Below are 16145 nucleotides of genomic sequence, written 5' to 3' on the forward strand. Positions count from 1 at the left end.
TAGTAGACCCACACACAAACAAATCACTTGGGATGCAGCATGATCCAATGAATAAGCAAAATGCATCTACAGAATGTCAAAACCAGTGCTCACAACCTACTTTGATTCAAAAGGTAAAAACTTTTGTCACAAAAAAGAATGATTATTCTTGCTCAAACTCTTTAAAATCGGACAGGGGAAATGTAAAGAGCACAAAATGGTTGCAACGGATACTTGCCAGAATCTCCTTTCAAGGACACAATCAGACAAATAGCATCGTCATTTACAATGATGCCATAACAATCTCGCCTGTAATTGCTGATACACGTCGAAAACAGAAAAGACAATTGTCGATCCAATTGGACGGAATACATACACCGGAAGGTTATGCAACAGCTAAACATAGAATTGTTCAAATGCTCCATACTGAATACCAATTAGACAGAAGGGTATACTTCAGAACGTGAAGAAGAATATGTCATTAACAGGGTATCTAACAAAATGTCATTAAATGAGTGCCAGTGTATAAGAACGAAAAGTGATAGAGCGCCACCAAAATACAAGACTCTAGTGAGAACCCAGTGGTAACACATACACAGTCATTCAAAGAAAAAGATTAAACAACACTCAACCCACTAGAGCCAAAGAGGGAAAGTTGCATTCATATGGTGTCTTCATTGGAAAACAAAGGCTTTGCATTTCTCTGCTGCTGCTGCAACCTAGTAAATCCACACAAAAAAACATTACTTATTTTTTGAGAGGAAAAAGGCATTTCTTCTCAACCGCACAAAGTTAAGAATGATTATCAGCTCACAGGAATAACAGAAGACCCAATCACCCGCATCAGCAAATAGGACAAAAAAACAGAAAACGGCTAAAAACCGAACAGACTAATCAACGAGGGATAGGATGCAAATTGAACAGGATGGAATGTTATGATACTAACTGAACAATCTAAATAGCTTGATCTAAACACCAAAAGAAAACAGAAAAATGGCACAGAACTGAAACAACATCGACACATACAGACATGATTGCAGTTTATAAGTGCATATATGACAATTGCAAGTAACATCAAGCAAGTTAACAACGCTACTGGAGTCAAGCAGTGTAACAAACAGTGACTTAGTTCATTATCACCAACACCAATCCTAGGATGGCTAATTACTCTAACTCAGTTCATTGTCAAGTCCAGCTTCTAGCTAGTGAATCATATTTTCCATCGGTTGATCCAACTCAGCACACAATCAGTTGTGTACAGCATACGTACCACTGAAGGAATAGCATGATTAACCTCCAACTGCCTGAACTCATCATCCATGTTGGGCTCCTTTCATCCTTTGCACCTTTCTATCCCAGCACTGGCAACGCTGGAATGAAGAAATTAGACTCTGAGGATCTGCAGTTTATTGGCGAATGCAATGGCAACCCAGTCAGGCTGGGTTGCTGACCACTGCAGCTGCTCAACCTCTGCTCCTGCCGTGTAAGCCAGTATGGGGTCAAGACCGCCCTCTGCTGCTGCAGCCGCAGCAGCATTGCCATTTCCATTGCCACTACTATTGTTCCCAGTGCCCATGGAGGAGAGGTCCCATATCAGTGCCTGTGAGTCATCCCCAGCCGTGCAAATGTGGCATGAAGAGTGAGGCGCCCATGCGATAGCATTGACAGGGGCATGGTGGCGGTGGAGCTCGACCACAGGCAGTGTTGGGTAGCGTATATCAAGCACAACAACCTTGGGGCTATCCATGATGATGGTGGCCATGTACCTCGGGTCCTGCTTGTTCCACCCCAGCCTAACCAATGGCGTCGGTGACAAAGCCCCACCATCAGAAGCAGCAGAATTGGAGCCACTGCCAGAACTACTCTCATAGATAATTGTGGAATGCTCCTTATCGCGAAGATCAAACACACGGACAGAGCCATCCGCAGAGACAGATGCAAAGACACCAGCGCCACCCCAGGCTATGTCGTAGACCTCTTTGTCATGGGCGATGAGCTGAGTATCTACGGCCTCGCGCTCGACATCCCAGATGGTGCATGTGGTGTCGATGGACGATGTTCCGATGCGACGCGGGTCGGCATCATTCCAGTCGAAGGAGGTGAGAGGGCCGCAGAAGTCGCTGTTGCGGTTGCCGTTGAGCTCGCAGCGCAGCACAGCGCCCGGCTGCTGACCGGCGCTTTCCACGCCGTTGCAGCGGACGGAGCCAGAGTTGGAGTTGGCGGCAGCGTCGGCAGCGGCGTCGTCGTCGTCCGTGATACGCCAGATGCGGAGGAGGTCGGCGGAGGTGGCGAGCAGATCGGGGCGGACGGATTGGGGGTCCGGGACGAACATGGTCTTGGTGGGCGGGAAAGGGTGGTCGAAGGAGAGCACGGGGGTGATGTCGCCGGAGGACTCGTCGAGCTGGACCACCTCGACGCGGTTGACGACCTGTTCCAGCAGGCTGGCGATGGCGAGGCGGTACTTCTTGTCGCGCCGCACGCTCCAGTTCATGCCGTAGATGTGCCACGGGGCCTCGTAGGTGTAGATCTCCGACCGCTTCGCCTCCGCGCCGCCGCGGCTTCCGCCGTTGCCCTGCTCCTGATCCGCCCAGCCGTCGCCGTCCCCGACTGCGCCGCCGCCACCCATGTTGCCGCCGCTCTCTTAAGGGGAGAAGGGGAAATTTTTGGATTTGGGGGTTCCTGAATCTCGTCTTGATAGGGAAAGGGGAAAAGTGGTGTGCGGCGAGGAGGTGCGGGTTCTGGGTTTGGTCACGACGAAGAGCCGAGAAAAAGGTCACAACTCACAATGCAGTGCAGTAGGGCTGCGTCAGTCGGGCCGAACGCAAGGCCCAATAAGGACGGAGAAGCATGATTGATGACCCGGAATGGTTTCCCTCAGGTCGGCCCACAATTCCCATTGGAAGAAGAGGAGGGGCGTTGGGGAACAGAGGACGATAGCGAGGTCGCCGGAGAGAGAGAAAGAGAGAGCGCGCGGCGATGGCGTCCGGCTGGGGAATCAACGGGAACAAGGGGCGGTGCTACGACTTCTGGGTGGACTTCAGCGAGTGCATGAGCCGCTGCCGCCAGCCCAGCGACTGCGTCCTCCTCCGCGAAGACTACATGGAGTGCCTCCACCACTCCAAGGAGGTGCGTGTTTATCCTCATCGCCCCCCTCTCCCACCCTGACCATAGACGGATCCATACAGATCCATACCTCTTCCATTCACCACCCGCAACTACCACATAGATATAGGTAGGTAGGGATCTATCCTTCCTTGTGTCATCTATCGCCGCAAGAAATACTGGCCGCTGGTCTAGATCCGTCTGCGGTCATAGGTTACCCTGGAATTTCAGAACCGTGCAGTGTTTGGTGTCAGTATCGGTGCGAAGGGGAAAAATGTTTCTAGTGAAATCGAGCCACTGGTGGCTTATTACTGACATGTGCTGTGTTCATTCGTAGGCAGAGCCTAGTTGTAATTATCAGTCTTCAGAACCTGTTCCGCGTAGACAAGCTTATTGATTCAGATAATTATTATTGCTTCTGGGATGGAAGTGTAGAAATCATATTGACCTACCTATTTCCTTCTGGGATGGCTGACGAGATCCAATGCTGAATCATGTTTCCTTTAAATGGAACTGTCCCTGGTTTCTTTGAACCAATAGAAATTCAAAGTTCCTAGTAGAGATATTTTCTGGTCGTGGCAGAAGTGAACCTGAATATGCAGGCTTCTAGGGTCTGTATTGGGGACGCTTTTTTATGTGTAGGCATGATAATACCCTTTGAATTGAGGTCAAATTCTAAAATTGAATTCTGAAACATCCAGACGACCTTTGAATTGGAATCATAATTCCAATTCCTCATTCTAAGCCTAATTCTACATCCAAACAGGGTGTTAGCAACATGGTTACGCTCGGGCTCATATAACCTGATACATAAGTTTCTTTTCTGTATTTTGCACCGTAGATTTTATCAAGCTAGATGGAAAATCCAGTTGAGGATTACGGGCTCCTTCAAAAATCTAGTATCATGTTGATCTACTTATTTCCTTCTGGGATGGCTGACAAGATCCAATGCTGAATCATGTTTCTTTTCAATGGAGCTGTCCCTGGTTTCTTTGAACCAAAAGAAATTCAAACTTCGTAGTAGAGATATTTTCTGGTTGTGGCAGAAGCGAACCTGAATATGCGTGCTTCTTCTAGTCTGAACTCTACTATTCTGCACTTCCATTCACTGTGTTGGTTGACTTCAAGAGCCAAGATGAGCTGATTGATTCATTGTGGTAGCATCTGCACTTGGAATTTCAGACGGGCCTTTGTGATGTTTTTTGCCAGTATCGATATGGAGGAACTGGTTGTTCATGGCATATTGACATTGGCATCAGACATCCCCTGATTTTCTTTGCAGTTCATTTTTCTTCGCTATAGAATTGAGCTTTAAGGGTTCATCTGATGTTCATTATAGGCAGCATCAGTGTAGCCAACTAGGGAGTTGAAATTCCTCAAAAATCTAGTATCGGCGTGTTTGGATAGACGAGGGTAGAGATTCCTTAGAATAGTGATATTGGAAATGCAGCATGGGACAATAATATGCTTCATTTCATCGTGTAGTGTAGACAAGTTAACTTAGAGTGCTGCAATGGAACGCGTATTGGAGTCTTATGTGTAATCTCCTAGGTTCGTTTGGACTTTAGAAATGAATTGGGTCACCAATTCATTTTTGTGTTGAAATGGAATTGGTGTATGATTATATTTCTTTCGTTTGGATTGCTTGTGAATTGGTGTTGTGGAATCACAAACAAATTCTATTCCAAATATTGTTTGGATGTTACCCTTAGGAATTGATCCAGTACTGGACGCTATCTCCTCCTGAGCACTGGTACACAATCACCACTCGACCCAGCAGTTAACGTTAATGTCCCTTCCGTTAGCCTCCGCTATCCCATGTTCTGACACCTTTTTCTGCCCAATGTGTCAGTGTCATGACCCTTCCCTTTGTCTCTGCTTCTACTGCTTGCTTTACAGTGTACGAGTTATCAATCAAGTAGTGACTTGCATGCACGCAGCATGTGATAGCTGAATGTGTCTTTGCAAGACACTAATGTGACTCGATCTACAAACTAGCGAGACTTGATCTTATAACCAACAAGGCCGCAACAGAGAATGTGCTAACATGGAGGCCACAGGCCAGCACTCGCTGGTTCTCAGACGTGCTGCTCGTCAGCCACAGCTACTCCCCTTCCTATGGCTTGACGTAGGCATTGGGAGAATAAGCTAGAGTGTGTGTTGGTTGAGGGCTCTCGTGGCAACTCAGCGAAGGCAGATCTAGCCGGAGTTGAGGAAGTAGAGGCTGTAGGCATCAGGAGTTGTGGGGAGCTCTCCGGGCCGAGCTCACGATAGCAGCGGTCATTGATAGGAGTCAGCCCGTGGGTGCTTGTCGGCGATGGTTGCCCGAAGGAGGTCGCAATAGCAGCAGTTGCCAGAAGGAGTTTGCCCATCAAAGCTCGTCGGCAGCGGTTACCGGAAAGAGCTCGCCGGCAGTGGTCGACAGTAACTTGCAGTGGAATGCTGTGCTCGTGATAGAGTCAGAACGTTTCAGCTCATACGATGGATTCCAGCCTATACAGAGCTTCTAGGGTCTGAATTGGGGACGCTTTATGGGTAGGCATGATAATACACTTTGAACTGAGGTCAAATTCTAAAATTGAATTCTGAAACATCCAGACGACATTTGAATTGAAATCATAATTCCAATTCCTCATTCTAAGCCCAATTCTACATCCAAACAGGGTGTCAGCGACATGGCTACGCTCGGGCTCATATAACCTGATACTTAAGTTTCTTTTCTGTATTTTGCGTCCTGGATTTTATCAAGCTAGATGAAAAATCCAGTTGAGGATTGCGGACTCCTTCAAAAATCTAGTATCAGCATGTATGGATAGACTAAGGTAGGTATCCATTAGAGTAGTGATCATCTGGTTCAAAATCCATTGTAGGCTTGATTGCAGGAAGTACTATTGGGGTTTCAAGTTTTAACCTGTTTCATTTCCTTGTTTTTTTGTACACAACAAGGTTAATAGTAGCAGTTGGAAAAGATGGCATGTTGAAGTGTTGTGTTGTTACCCAAATAACCCACTACTTAGGCTTCTTGTCTATAACTTACTCCCTAAATATTGTGAAACAAACTAGTAATTCATTCGGCGAATATATGACTAGAACTAGAAGAAAAAGGGAATGCTGCGAAAAGGAGAAACATTATCTGCGTCTATATTTTCCTGGCATGCCTGATGCAATATTGTGCTGAACGATGTTTTGTTTAAAAGGGATAAGCTCTCGGTTTTTTAGAACCCAAAGAAATTCTGAGCTTTACCTAGTAAATTATTCTACTCGGGAGATAAAATGAAGTTGGACGCAAATCTCCGGTCTGAATATTAATATGCACTTCATTTTCATTATGTTGCATGATTTTAAGAACTGAGATGAGGTGATGGGGAAAATATACTAAAGCCTTTGTGATTTCTTCTGCTGCAGTTCCAGCGCAGGAACCGGATTTACAAGGAGGAGCAACGTCAGATAAGAGCTGCAGCTCGCAAAGCCAAGGAGGAAGCTGAGGGAACCCCTGCCGTTACAGCTCACCACTAGCGCCCCTTTTAATTCTTTTTCTGTATGTTTTTTGTTTGCTGTGAGCATTTCTTTGGCTGGCTGTGATGCTATGAGCAGTGCAATAAGTCTCCACATTACTGTTGGACTACACAGACTTGTACACCTTGCACTTCATGACTTCCAAATCTTGAGTTAGCCTTTGTGGTGAAGTTTGTCCAGTGATAATGATGCTTAATTCAATCACAGAACTTTTTAACATTCATTTCTAATCTTCATGATAATTTACTGGAATTCGCAGTTGAACTTTCGTTTGTTTAAACTGCATTAGAAGTTGAGGTGTTTGAAGTTGGGATGATCTTTGGCTGTTCCTGTTGCTTTAAATGCTTGCACTCCCTCCTATCCATAACAATTCTGGCTGATTTAGTACAAATTTGTACTGAATCAGCAAAGACTTATTATGGATTGGCGGGAGCAACAATATTGTTCAGGTTTCTACCTTTTCTGATTGCTAACACATTTATGTGGTTAAGGGTGTTTGTCATCGGACGACCTTACACATGAATTTCATTAAAGTGCTTCTTGATAAGAAGCTGCAACAACTGGAGAGAAGTTCAGAATTTTGCTCTGATGTTTAGTTGTATGATCAAGATACAGTAAGTTGGCAAGTCACTGAAAATTGGAGTAGTGTGCCTGCCAGTCCTGTTTATGGTAAGCACAATTACGGAACAATGTTGCCAGATCCTTCTGTTTTTTGACAAATAGAGGGCATTCCCTCCGGGGGCCGGTATCCTGTGCATCCGGATGTCCCGTGCATCCAGGGTCTGTCCACCGGCCGTTCCACATCCAACGTAACAGATTGGAAACGTGAAATTTTTGCAAATAAGCACCATCAGCCTCTCTGTTTTAGTTTTGTCCTATATATAATTGTTAAACAAAACTCAGCTAATGCAGTCGCCCCAAATCCAGTTTTCCCTTTTCTGCAATCATCTTTACAAATCTCACCGCGATTTGGCGATCCTCGAGACGGCGGCCAACGACGCAGCCCTGGTGTATAATCTGGTGCATAACAGAGATTTTTGCAAATCTCTGTTTCACTGCAAAGATCTGGTGTATAATCTGGCGGAGACCTGCAAGAACCCCGAGGACTTAGCTACCAACACAGCGATGACCACGTCCTGCACGAGTGCAGGCGAAGGCCTGTGACCATCCCGGCGACCTCCCTCGCCCTGTTATGCTGGTGATGATGACCCTGTTCCGACGGATGGGTGTACTGAACCCAAGTACATTTACGCGTTGTGAATTTTCAAACTGCCGACTGACTCAATTGCTCTACAAATTGACGAATGTGATGATAGAATTTGGTTCAGATGCAAATGAATTGCTAGCTGATGCGGATGTACACCTCTTCAAATTGATTAGGAGATCTGAAAAGAAGGTTGGACAGCAGGGATGCCTGCAGAACCTGGACCTGAACGTGATGCGATTGAAGAAAAATAAACATCAGCTCATCCCAGATTGATGCGTCTGGCCGGCACACCCTGAATCGCCGGCCGATCACACGAGGTCATCAGGGTCGGGGTTATTAGGCTATTGAGTTAGGAAAATATGGTGTAATTGCAAAGCATGCAATCTAAATAACCAAGTTGAAGGCAGGCGGGCGTCTAATTGTAAATTTTCCACTTTTCTGATCTGTGCCGTTTGGAGATGTATCGAGTGATGGTGAGGCCGCGGATGCATGGATACACGAAGGCAGCCGCCGGATGCATAAGATACAGCGCCTTCCTTCCGGTTTCATTAAAAAAAAACAACCATGTGTCTCTTAATACAACTTAAATAGATGGCATCAAAATGAAAAATCAGAGACAAAAGCAGCGAGCTACTCCCAGCCTCTTGCACTCTATAAACCTAAGATGGCATTAACAGCTACCACCTCTCTACTACACGCACTCACACCAAGCAACATCTTGATAGCAAACGTCGAGGATCGATCAGAAGTTTTTCACACAGTGCCCCTCCGCACAGCCTGAAACAACTAGTCAGCCGGAGAGTAAATGGCGCCCACCCTTGTGCACGATTAAAGGCTTCTTGCCACAACCGGTGTGCGAGCAGCTGCGAAGCAATTCCTGTAGAAAACCTTTCTATAAGCCAGCCCAAGAATATTAGATCCTTCTGTTGTGGTGGTTTACCTTTACCACGTTTTTTGGGATGTTCTCGGGATGGCATTTGTGCATTATTCTTGACGGAAATGTTGCAAGGCCGTGGCCTACTTTTTCTCTAAAACCTGCAATGTGAACTGTAAAATTAGCGATTCTGGTGAACAACGAAGTCTGCTCCCTGCTAACTGACATGAAGTATTGGCTATTCCCCGAGGGCCGATCTGAATCCTGCTATTGTTTTGATCGAACAAGGCAGCTGCTAGAGCGGCAGACGGACGATGCGCAAAGCATGGTCCAGGGTTTTTAACTTCCTTTTCGAAAGAACAAAAAAGATTAGCTGGCATGTCTTCTAATTGGATATTGTTAGTACCTTCGAAAATATTTGCGGTAGTTTTTTCCAAAACATGATATGATATCGTACAAATGGTTTGGAAAAAATAAGGAGCTCAACAGTAGACATTTCATATTTATATTGCTAAATTTGCTCTATCTTTACAGCTCGCACTAATTTTATTTTTCACAAAAACTTATCAGATTGTAAAAGATAGCAACTCCTTGCATGGTTAATTATCTCTAAGGTCAAGGTGCATCAATCCTGGGGGACGAGCTCTTCTGAAATATTGGGGCGAACGGTCTTCGGATGCTGAAAGCCATCACTTGGTGAGGCTGTCTTCAGGTTTTGAGAAGACAATGGATTTCTGATAATTTCAGGTCTTCAGGTCCAACTCCAGAGGTAATTGTTTGAACTTGTGATAATCTCAGTGAAACATGTAGTCCACGTTGTACGATTTCCCGGTAGTCTATTCTTGTTGTGTTACCCGCATTTCAGTATCTGCAAACCTGTGATATGTGGACTGCTTACATGCTTTGCATATCCAGCTTATTGTTGTAAACATAACTTTCAATACAACTCGAGTAACTGCATGGGTCAAGGTTGGGGAAGATTTGCGTAAATTTCCCATGATATATTCTAGATCGGCACTTGGAAATCACTGATCAGCATCCGCTTCGTTTACTAACTCAACAAGCCACGCACACCAAGCTGATCCTAGCCCTACATGATTTTTTTCTTTTGCGGGAATGATTTTCATTGCCTCGACCAATACAAACTATGTAGCTCCCCTGTTTAGATGTTTACGAATAGTAAGTACAAAATTCGCAAATGCTAGTACAAGGTAGATACGGATCCAGGATTCCAGGGATTTAACAAGGGCATGGCACCAGGGAACCTCATTTCTTTGATGCAAAAGTCACTGGGAGACGAAGGAGATCCATGGATACAGTGCTGATGCTATTGGATCATCAGTAGGGCTTGAGGTAGTCAAAGAGATGGTCACGGAAGGAAGAAGCCGTCTCCGTGCTCGCCGCCAGCGACCCGACGGCAGACGGCGACGACGAGGCCGTTGGTTCGCCGCCTCTCGGGCTCTCCTGGCACGTGCCTGCAGCTGGCGGCGGCAGATTTCCCTTCCCTGTCTGTATGTGCAGCGCCGTCGTCTGCGGCGGCCGCCGCCGCCTCTGCTGCTCCCTCCGCTTGCTCACGTACTCCTCGTGGATGAACGCTTCCATCCCCTTGCAACTAGAGGTCGCTGCAAATCCCCGGGAAGAATGTAGTAAGATCTAGCTAGGAGGAGAAGAGAGGAGATGAAGTGATTGCCTGATTGGTGAAGAGAAGCAGAATGCCTGTGTCTTTGTAGGCGATCTGGTCGACTGGTCAATTATTGCCGTGTTTTGACACTTGTACAAGCGATGCCGGATTAGGCCGCACTAGTGCCTGGGAGCAGAGTTAGGAGTATAAAACTGACTACTGATGTAAACATGGACTTGTTGTTTGTCCGGAATCGGATACTACTCCTTCTTTCCTCCTGCTGCTGCTCCCCTCTCTCTCTCTAACTCGATCTTATCCGATGCTGTTGATTTGCTGCTCTGGTCCCTATCTCTTACCTGAATTACGACCTTAAGTAATGCTTACGGATGCTACCATGGGCAACGCATGTGTCAAGTTAACATAAACCAGTGGAAATGCCCGTGCGCTGCCACGGCCTAACGCACACGTCACGACCACTTTAAAAGATGATCCCGTGTACTAATAAATCATCATTCAAATTTTGTACCAAATATTCACATTCTACAAGAAAAAAATCCAATACAAAAGTTCAAAACATAGAACAAATTTGTATACATCCAAAAGTCTGGAACCCATAGAAAGAAGATGCTAATTTCCAAGCATGCAGTCGAACTATCAGCAGATGCTAATTTCCAATCACAGCATGCACATGGTAATCATTCGGTGCATGATAGAACAATAATCTATATATTAACCATAGCAGCTACCATCAATCATGTTGGAAGTACATCCCAATTAGCTATCGAATTATTCGTCGGTTAGTGCAAAGCACCACAACAAACGAAAACAACAAGGACTCGCCGGATGGTTGAGCTATGGCCGGCACCTACTGAATCTCATGCGTGGATGGCGGACGACAGCCACTTTCTGGATCATGCGTTGGGACTGCAGACAGCGGTCGTCGGGTGGATCTCGCGTGGGGTCGGTATGCTTGGAGTGGCCAGGCCGCGAACTACAGCAAGAAAAGCAGTGATGTCCAGGCGAAGGAAGGAGCAGGAGGTCGGGGGAGAGAAGGGAGGCGGGTGGGGCGGGGGGGGGGGGGGGTAGCCAGAGAGGAAGGGGGCTGCGGCGGCGGGGGCGATGGAGCAGGTTGGGTGGGGCGTCGGGAGGGGATCGAGCAGGTTGGGCGCTGGGGGCGTCCGGGTCGAGAGAAATAACGAGCGGTGGCATATTGGTCATAATTTTGATGACATGACGTACGGCGGCGGTCGTACCATCACCACCAACTCCAATTTAATATATTGGTATAGATAACTACTCCATAGATAAATACCCTGCTCATTGCTGCAGGAGTTCGTAGCTAGAAATATATCTTCGGATAAAATCATACTCCTAAGAAAAAAACTCTTCATAATTTCAATGCCATAAATATTTATCCAAACTTGCTTACATTAGATTTATGAAACGCAATGCTAACATGCAGAGAAAAAATGTAACCCACATCAGGTGGAAAAAACCCACGAGGTTAGAGTTCTAAGGTAGTTTTCATAAAATAAGCTTTAATGATTAGAGTTCTACATTTTATGTAATCCGTTTATTTAAAATCTAATGGTTTGAGTTTCTATTAAAAAAATTAAGTTTTGACTGAATAAAGGTTTCTGTTATAAAATAACTACTTGTGAACTAACGGAAAGATGTAAAGGAATGCATAGAATGGAGAGAGTGAGAGATGAAGCTGAAATTCTTATTCTCATCCCAATATGTACATTGCCTCTCATATATATAGCCATGAGAGGTTTCTTATACAAAAGTTATAAGAAGAAATGCTAATGGAGTTTCACTAGTAATGCCACGAAAGTTATACCTTTCACGACATAGGTGTTATGGACATCCACATAAATGATAATTTCAGAACAATTTCCACGTAATACATCCTCGAAAACAAAAACGGAAAAAAGAAGAAAAAGAAAGGATAAAGGAAAAGAGACAGAAACAGAAAACGAAAAAAGAGAAGGATTCTGATTCTTGTTGGGCTAGCCCGAAATGTAAAAAATAAAATCTAAGAAGCCTCTTGGACCTACTCAAATAGAGAAGGAGCTACACGGCACGTGCCAATAAGGTTCTCCCAAAAAAACATAATCAAATACTAAAACTTGTACGGTAAAAAATGATGGAAAATTGAGGAGCCAGCGTTTGCTCCCTAGCCTCCTATAGTGAACGTCCTGCTGATCATCTGATCGGAAAGATGTGACTGCTATCATGCCATGTTTCACGGAAAACTTTAGTGGAGCGAGGGCAACTTGCTCCGCGCAAGTGGCATTTATGAGGGTGGCATCTTTGGTCCGTGACGACGGTAACTTTTAGTTTTATGCGGTTGACAACTTTAATCCGTCACACCGTAAGGTTATGAAATGAATGTTCGCTCGATGAAAAACAGCACTGCTGCTACTGTTCTGCGACAAATGTTCATCTCCAAGTCTTTACCTGAAGCAAAAACAGAAGAGCCAGCATTACGCATGTTACCCTGGCCCTTGGCTGTCCCAACGCAACTGACACAACGGTCCTAACTTCTGCAACAATCGATCTGCTCCACGTCAGTTTAAGCGCAAATATCTCATTATTCCCACTAAAATCATTGTGTACACCTGGTTAGCTAGAACCGCGTCGTGGCCCGGAACGAGCACAGGACGGAGCACTCATCAACAGCTTGTCCAGACAATAGAAGGAGCGGACCTACCTCACCCGTAACCACCTCTCCACATGACGATGATGGAGATGGGGTGGTTGGCAGATCATTACAGAGGGCATTTTCATTGAAGGAAATGGAACATGGGCTTGGCCTGTTGATCGAAACATCATCATTCATTACAGAGGCCGAAGAAAAACAAGGACAGAGAATTATATACACAGCTTGTTTCTTTCATGTTTCCTGTGGTTGCTGACTGAGCCCTCCAACTTAGTGTTATAGTACTACGGAGTATATATAACTATGTTATCATGAATTCTAGATCAAAAGCAGCAGATCATTCACGGGATTACCGAAAAGTCAGCATTGATCATATAGCGCAGGAATGGTTGCTGTTTGCTCATACCTGGAGTTCTACACTTCTACAGCACAGCGGATCTGAATATCTGATCTGATTGCATGCGCTGTCATCAGGGTGAGTAACTGATTACCTTCCCCAGGAAGGAGAACCTGGATGATACCGGTATGTGTCGAAAACATGCAAGATGTAGCAGGAACAAACAAAGGGGTGCAAGGAATCCCCAACCCGTCGTGCTCAAGCAAAACTGGAACAAGAGAATTTGGGACAGACTTGACTAAGAAACCACCAACCCTGCCGGTCACATCGTCACCTCCACCACCAATTGCTACTCCTTATCTCCCGATATTTCGGCCGTCACAGCTGAAGATTTTCTAGAACGGGGACCTTCTCTTGAACCGAAAGAAACTCGTGTGATATTATCTTCTAAATTGCAAGGTTCCAGATGGTGCTTACCAATCAACATGTTCCAACGTCCAGCACCGTATTTCACTACCAAGTAACCAACCAAAGGTAAGGGACATCATAATTCACAGGATCTGCAACAACTGGGGGCTTCAATAGAACGGCAAATGGTACTAGTAATTACATTCAGCAGAAGGGCCAACACTCCAATAGAACTAGAGGCCCTTTTCTTCCATTTCCCAGATTGGTCCAGTAGATAGGGGGGATGGGGATGGAGTTCCATAGAGAGATCCAGCACAGCAAAAAAAAGAGGAAAAATAACCCAATAACATGGAGATCACAATAAGGGAAATACAAATAAACTCCCTTCTAGTACGATGATGTTCTCTTCTCGCTTCCCCCTATCCTCTCTCTTTTGTTGATTTCTCAGTCTGGCGATTCCGGGATTTCTCACTGGGCCTCGACGGTGCGGGTGGAGGAGGAGGACGAGACGGCCGGCGGGGGCGCAGCAGAGGCGGCCCCGTCCGGGGAGGCCGGCGGGGAAGGGTGGGGGTGGCCGTGGCCCTGGGAGTTGGTGCGGTGGAGGCGGCACTTGAAGGACCCGGCGTGGGTCGCCGGCGCGCAGACGCACTTGGCGGAGGCGCCGCCGCCGCCGCCGTGGCTGCCTGAGGACGCGGACGAGAAGCTCCGCCGCATCATGCGTGGGGACGACGCCGCGGCCCCCGTGGGGGTCGTGCTGCGGAACGTGCCCTCCTCGCCGGTGGTGTCGACGTAGTTGGACGCCATTCCTGCGCTTGAATCTCTGCGCCTGTTTCCCCCTCTCTGATCTGCGGATTCCGAAATAGTCAGAGAGATGTCACAACTCCACTCACAGGGTCTGGAAGATACTATGCTGATACTCTAGAAATAGAACACGAAATTGTAGCAGTAAATGTTTGCAGCGATTAACGCGTCTCCTTAACGCAGGTGAATTAAAATCCCACTCGCTTGTCATGACTCTGCCAAGCAGTAATATGGTTTTCAATTCCAGAGTACTCCAGTACTATCACTGACAGGAAATTAATCGCGTTCTTGTGCAAAAACGAAAGAAAAGAAGATGAGCAAGGACCATCTTATCTTCATAGCATATCAGCCTACTAAGATAAGGATTGAGAAAATAAGGCTACCTTTGCAAGGAAACGAAGAGAGACGGAGGGGGTGAAGAGCGGCAAACTGCGTTATCCAGCGACTTGGCGCCCTTTTTTATAGCAGCCGCGGAGGAGGCGGAGGTGCCCGCGGGGAAAACTTTCCTGCCCGGTGGATTCCCTTCTCCCCCTCGAGCCGTGGGGGCCACGGGCCCACCACATCCTCAGACCTCATTACACCGGTGGGTGAAATGACGACGGTGCCCCGGATGGGCTGGGTCAAATAGGTCATTTCCGGTGGGAGGATAGATCGAACAGAATGACGACGGCCGGGCCCCCGATCGCGTCGTAGTCTGCGGGCGCGGAACGCCGAGTCGCCGAGCAGATTTTTTTTTTCTTTTGAAAGGAACGCCGAGCAGATTTGGAGCCTTGTGTACGCTGCTACCCAACGCCGAGTAGACGTCATGATAGGCTAATATAAATCGTTTTGTATCCATCGACCTGTGCGATGTAGAGTAAATCCGAAAACGTCCACGGATCCCGTGCCGTGCCGGTGGACTACAACTGACAGGCGCATGCAGTACAATGCACTGGATCGTGCGTAACATAATCACGAGCAAACCCCGCTGCTTCTTGCATACAGGACACTAGACACGTATACAAGGAGAAAAAAAAAAGGGTATTCGTGCCTGTCCTGATTGATGCTGCACCGGCGGTACGTACGAGTCTAGTTTGTCAATTATAAGGGGACACACGTGCTTCCCGGCACATGGTCACGTACGTATAGTAGTACTCACTGCTCGGTAGTTTTTTTTTGACCAGCCACTGCTCACTTGCTCAGCAGGTTTGTACTACTCTAAGCCATGTTTGTTGTCTATGTGGTAAGTTTTTCCCGAACAAGTGCACTGTGCACATCATCAAACACCGTTGGCTGTGATTATTTCTTCCGTAATTTGAACTGGATATACTACCTCCATATTTAAAATTAGGGCATTTTTTGACCGATCTTTTGACAAAAAATAGTCTATTAATATTTATTTATTTTATTTTAACAAAATCGATATCATTGCATTCGTTTTCGAAAGTATTTGTTTATGGTCACGATTTGTATCACTGAAGTCACATGTTGATAGAGTAATTCTTGGTCAAAAGAAACAAAATGTGCAATAACAAAATACAATACTCTTTCTGTGCCGAATTAATCGACGCGAAGGCATTTTTGCAAAAAGAACCTCGAGCTATTTTGGTCTCAACCTGCTGTCCATTGAATCAATTAGTTCTCCCCCGCACTTTC

The 16145-nt window shown here is 46.2% G+C and overlaps 3 protein-coding genes across 3 annotated transcripts; 1 reads left to right on the forward strand and 2 right to left on the reverse strand.

Annotated features, from left to right (window-relative positions):
- Nucleotides 1–406: 406 nt before the first annotated feature.
- Nucleotides 407–2731, reverse strand: LOC100838616 (WD repeat-containing protein LWD1). Its single transcript, XM_024462020.1, has 2 exons — nucleotides 1250–2731; nucleotides 407–698 (listed from the first exon to the last, which is right to left on the reverse strand). Exon 1 carries the CDS (start codon nucleotides 2603–2605, stop codon nucleotides 1364–1366), a length of 1242 nt encoding a protein of 413 aa, XP_024317788.1. The 5' UTR covers nucleotides 2606–2731; the 3' UTR covers nucleotides 407–698; nucleotides 1250–1363.
- A 127-nt stretch (nucleotides 2732–2858) lies between these two features.
- LOC100838927 (NADH dehydrogenase [ubiquinone] iron-sulfur protein 5-B) lies at nucleotides 2859–6849 on the forward strand. Its single transcript, XM_003575000.4, has 2 exons — nucleotides 2859–3105; nucleotides 6487–6849. The coding sequence occupies exons 1-2, from the start codon at nucleotides 2956–2958 to the stop codon at nucleotides 6595–6597; spliced, it is 261 nt and encodes an 86-aa protein (XP_003575048.1). The 5' UTR covers nucleotides 2859–2955; the 3' UTR covers nucleotides 6598–6849.
- A 7011-nt stretch (nucleotides 6850–13860) lies between these two features.
- LOC100839234 lies at nucleotides 13861–15054 on the reverse strand. The gene is made up of 2 exons (XM_003575001.4): nucleotides 14894–15054; nucleotides 13861–14554 (listed from the first exon to the last, which is right to left on the reverse strand). The coding sequence occupies exon 2, from the start codon at nucleotides 14511–14513 to the stop codon at nucleotides 14178–14180; it is 336 nt and encodes a 111-aa protein (XP_003575049.1). The 5' UTR covers nucleotides 14514–14554; nucleotides 14894–15054; the 3' UTR covers nucleotides 13861–14177.
- Between the last annotated feature and the right edge of the window lie 1091 nt (nucleotides 15055–16145).

Source organism: Brachypodium distachyon, chromosome 3 (genome assembly GCF_000005505.3).
Source record: "Brachypodium distachyon strain Bd21 chromosome 3, Brachypodium_distachyon_v3.0, whole genome shotgun sequence".
NCBI lineage: Eukaryota > Viridiplantae > Streptophyta > Magnoliopsida > Poales > Poaceae > Brachypodium > Brachypodium distachyon.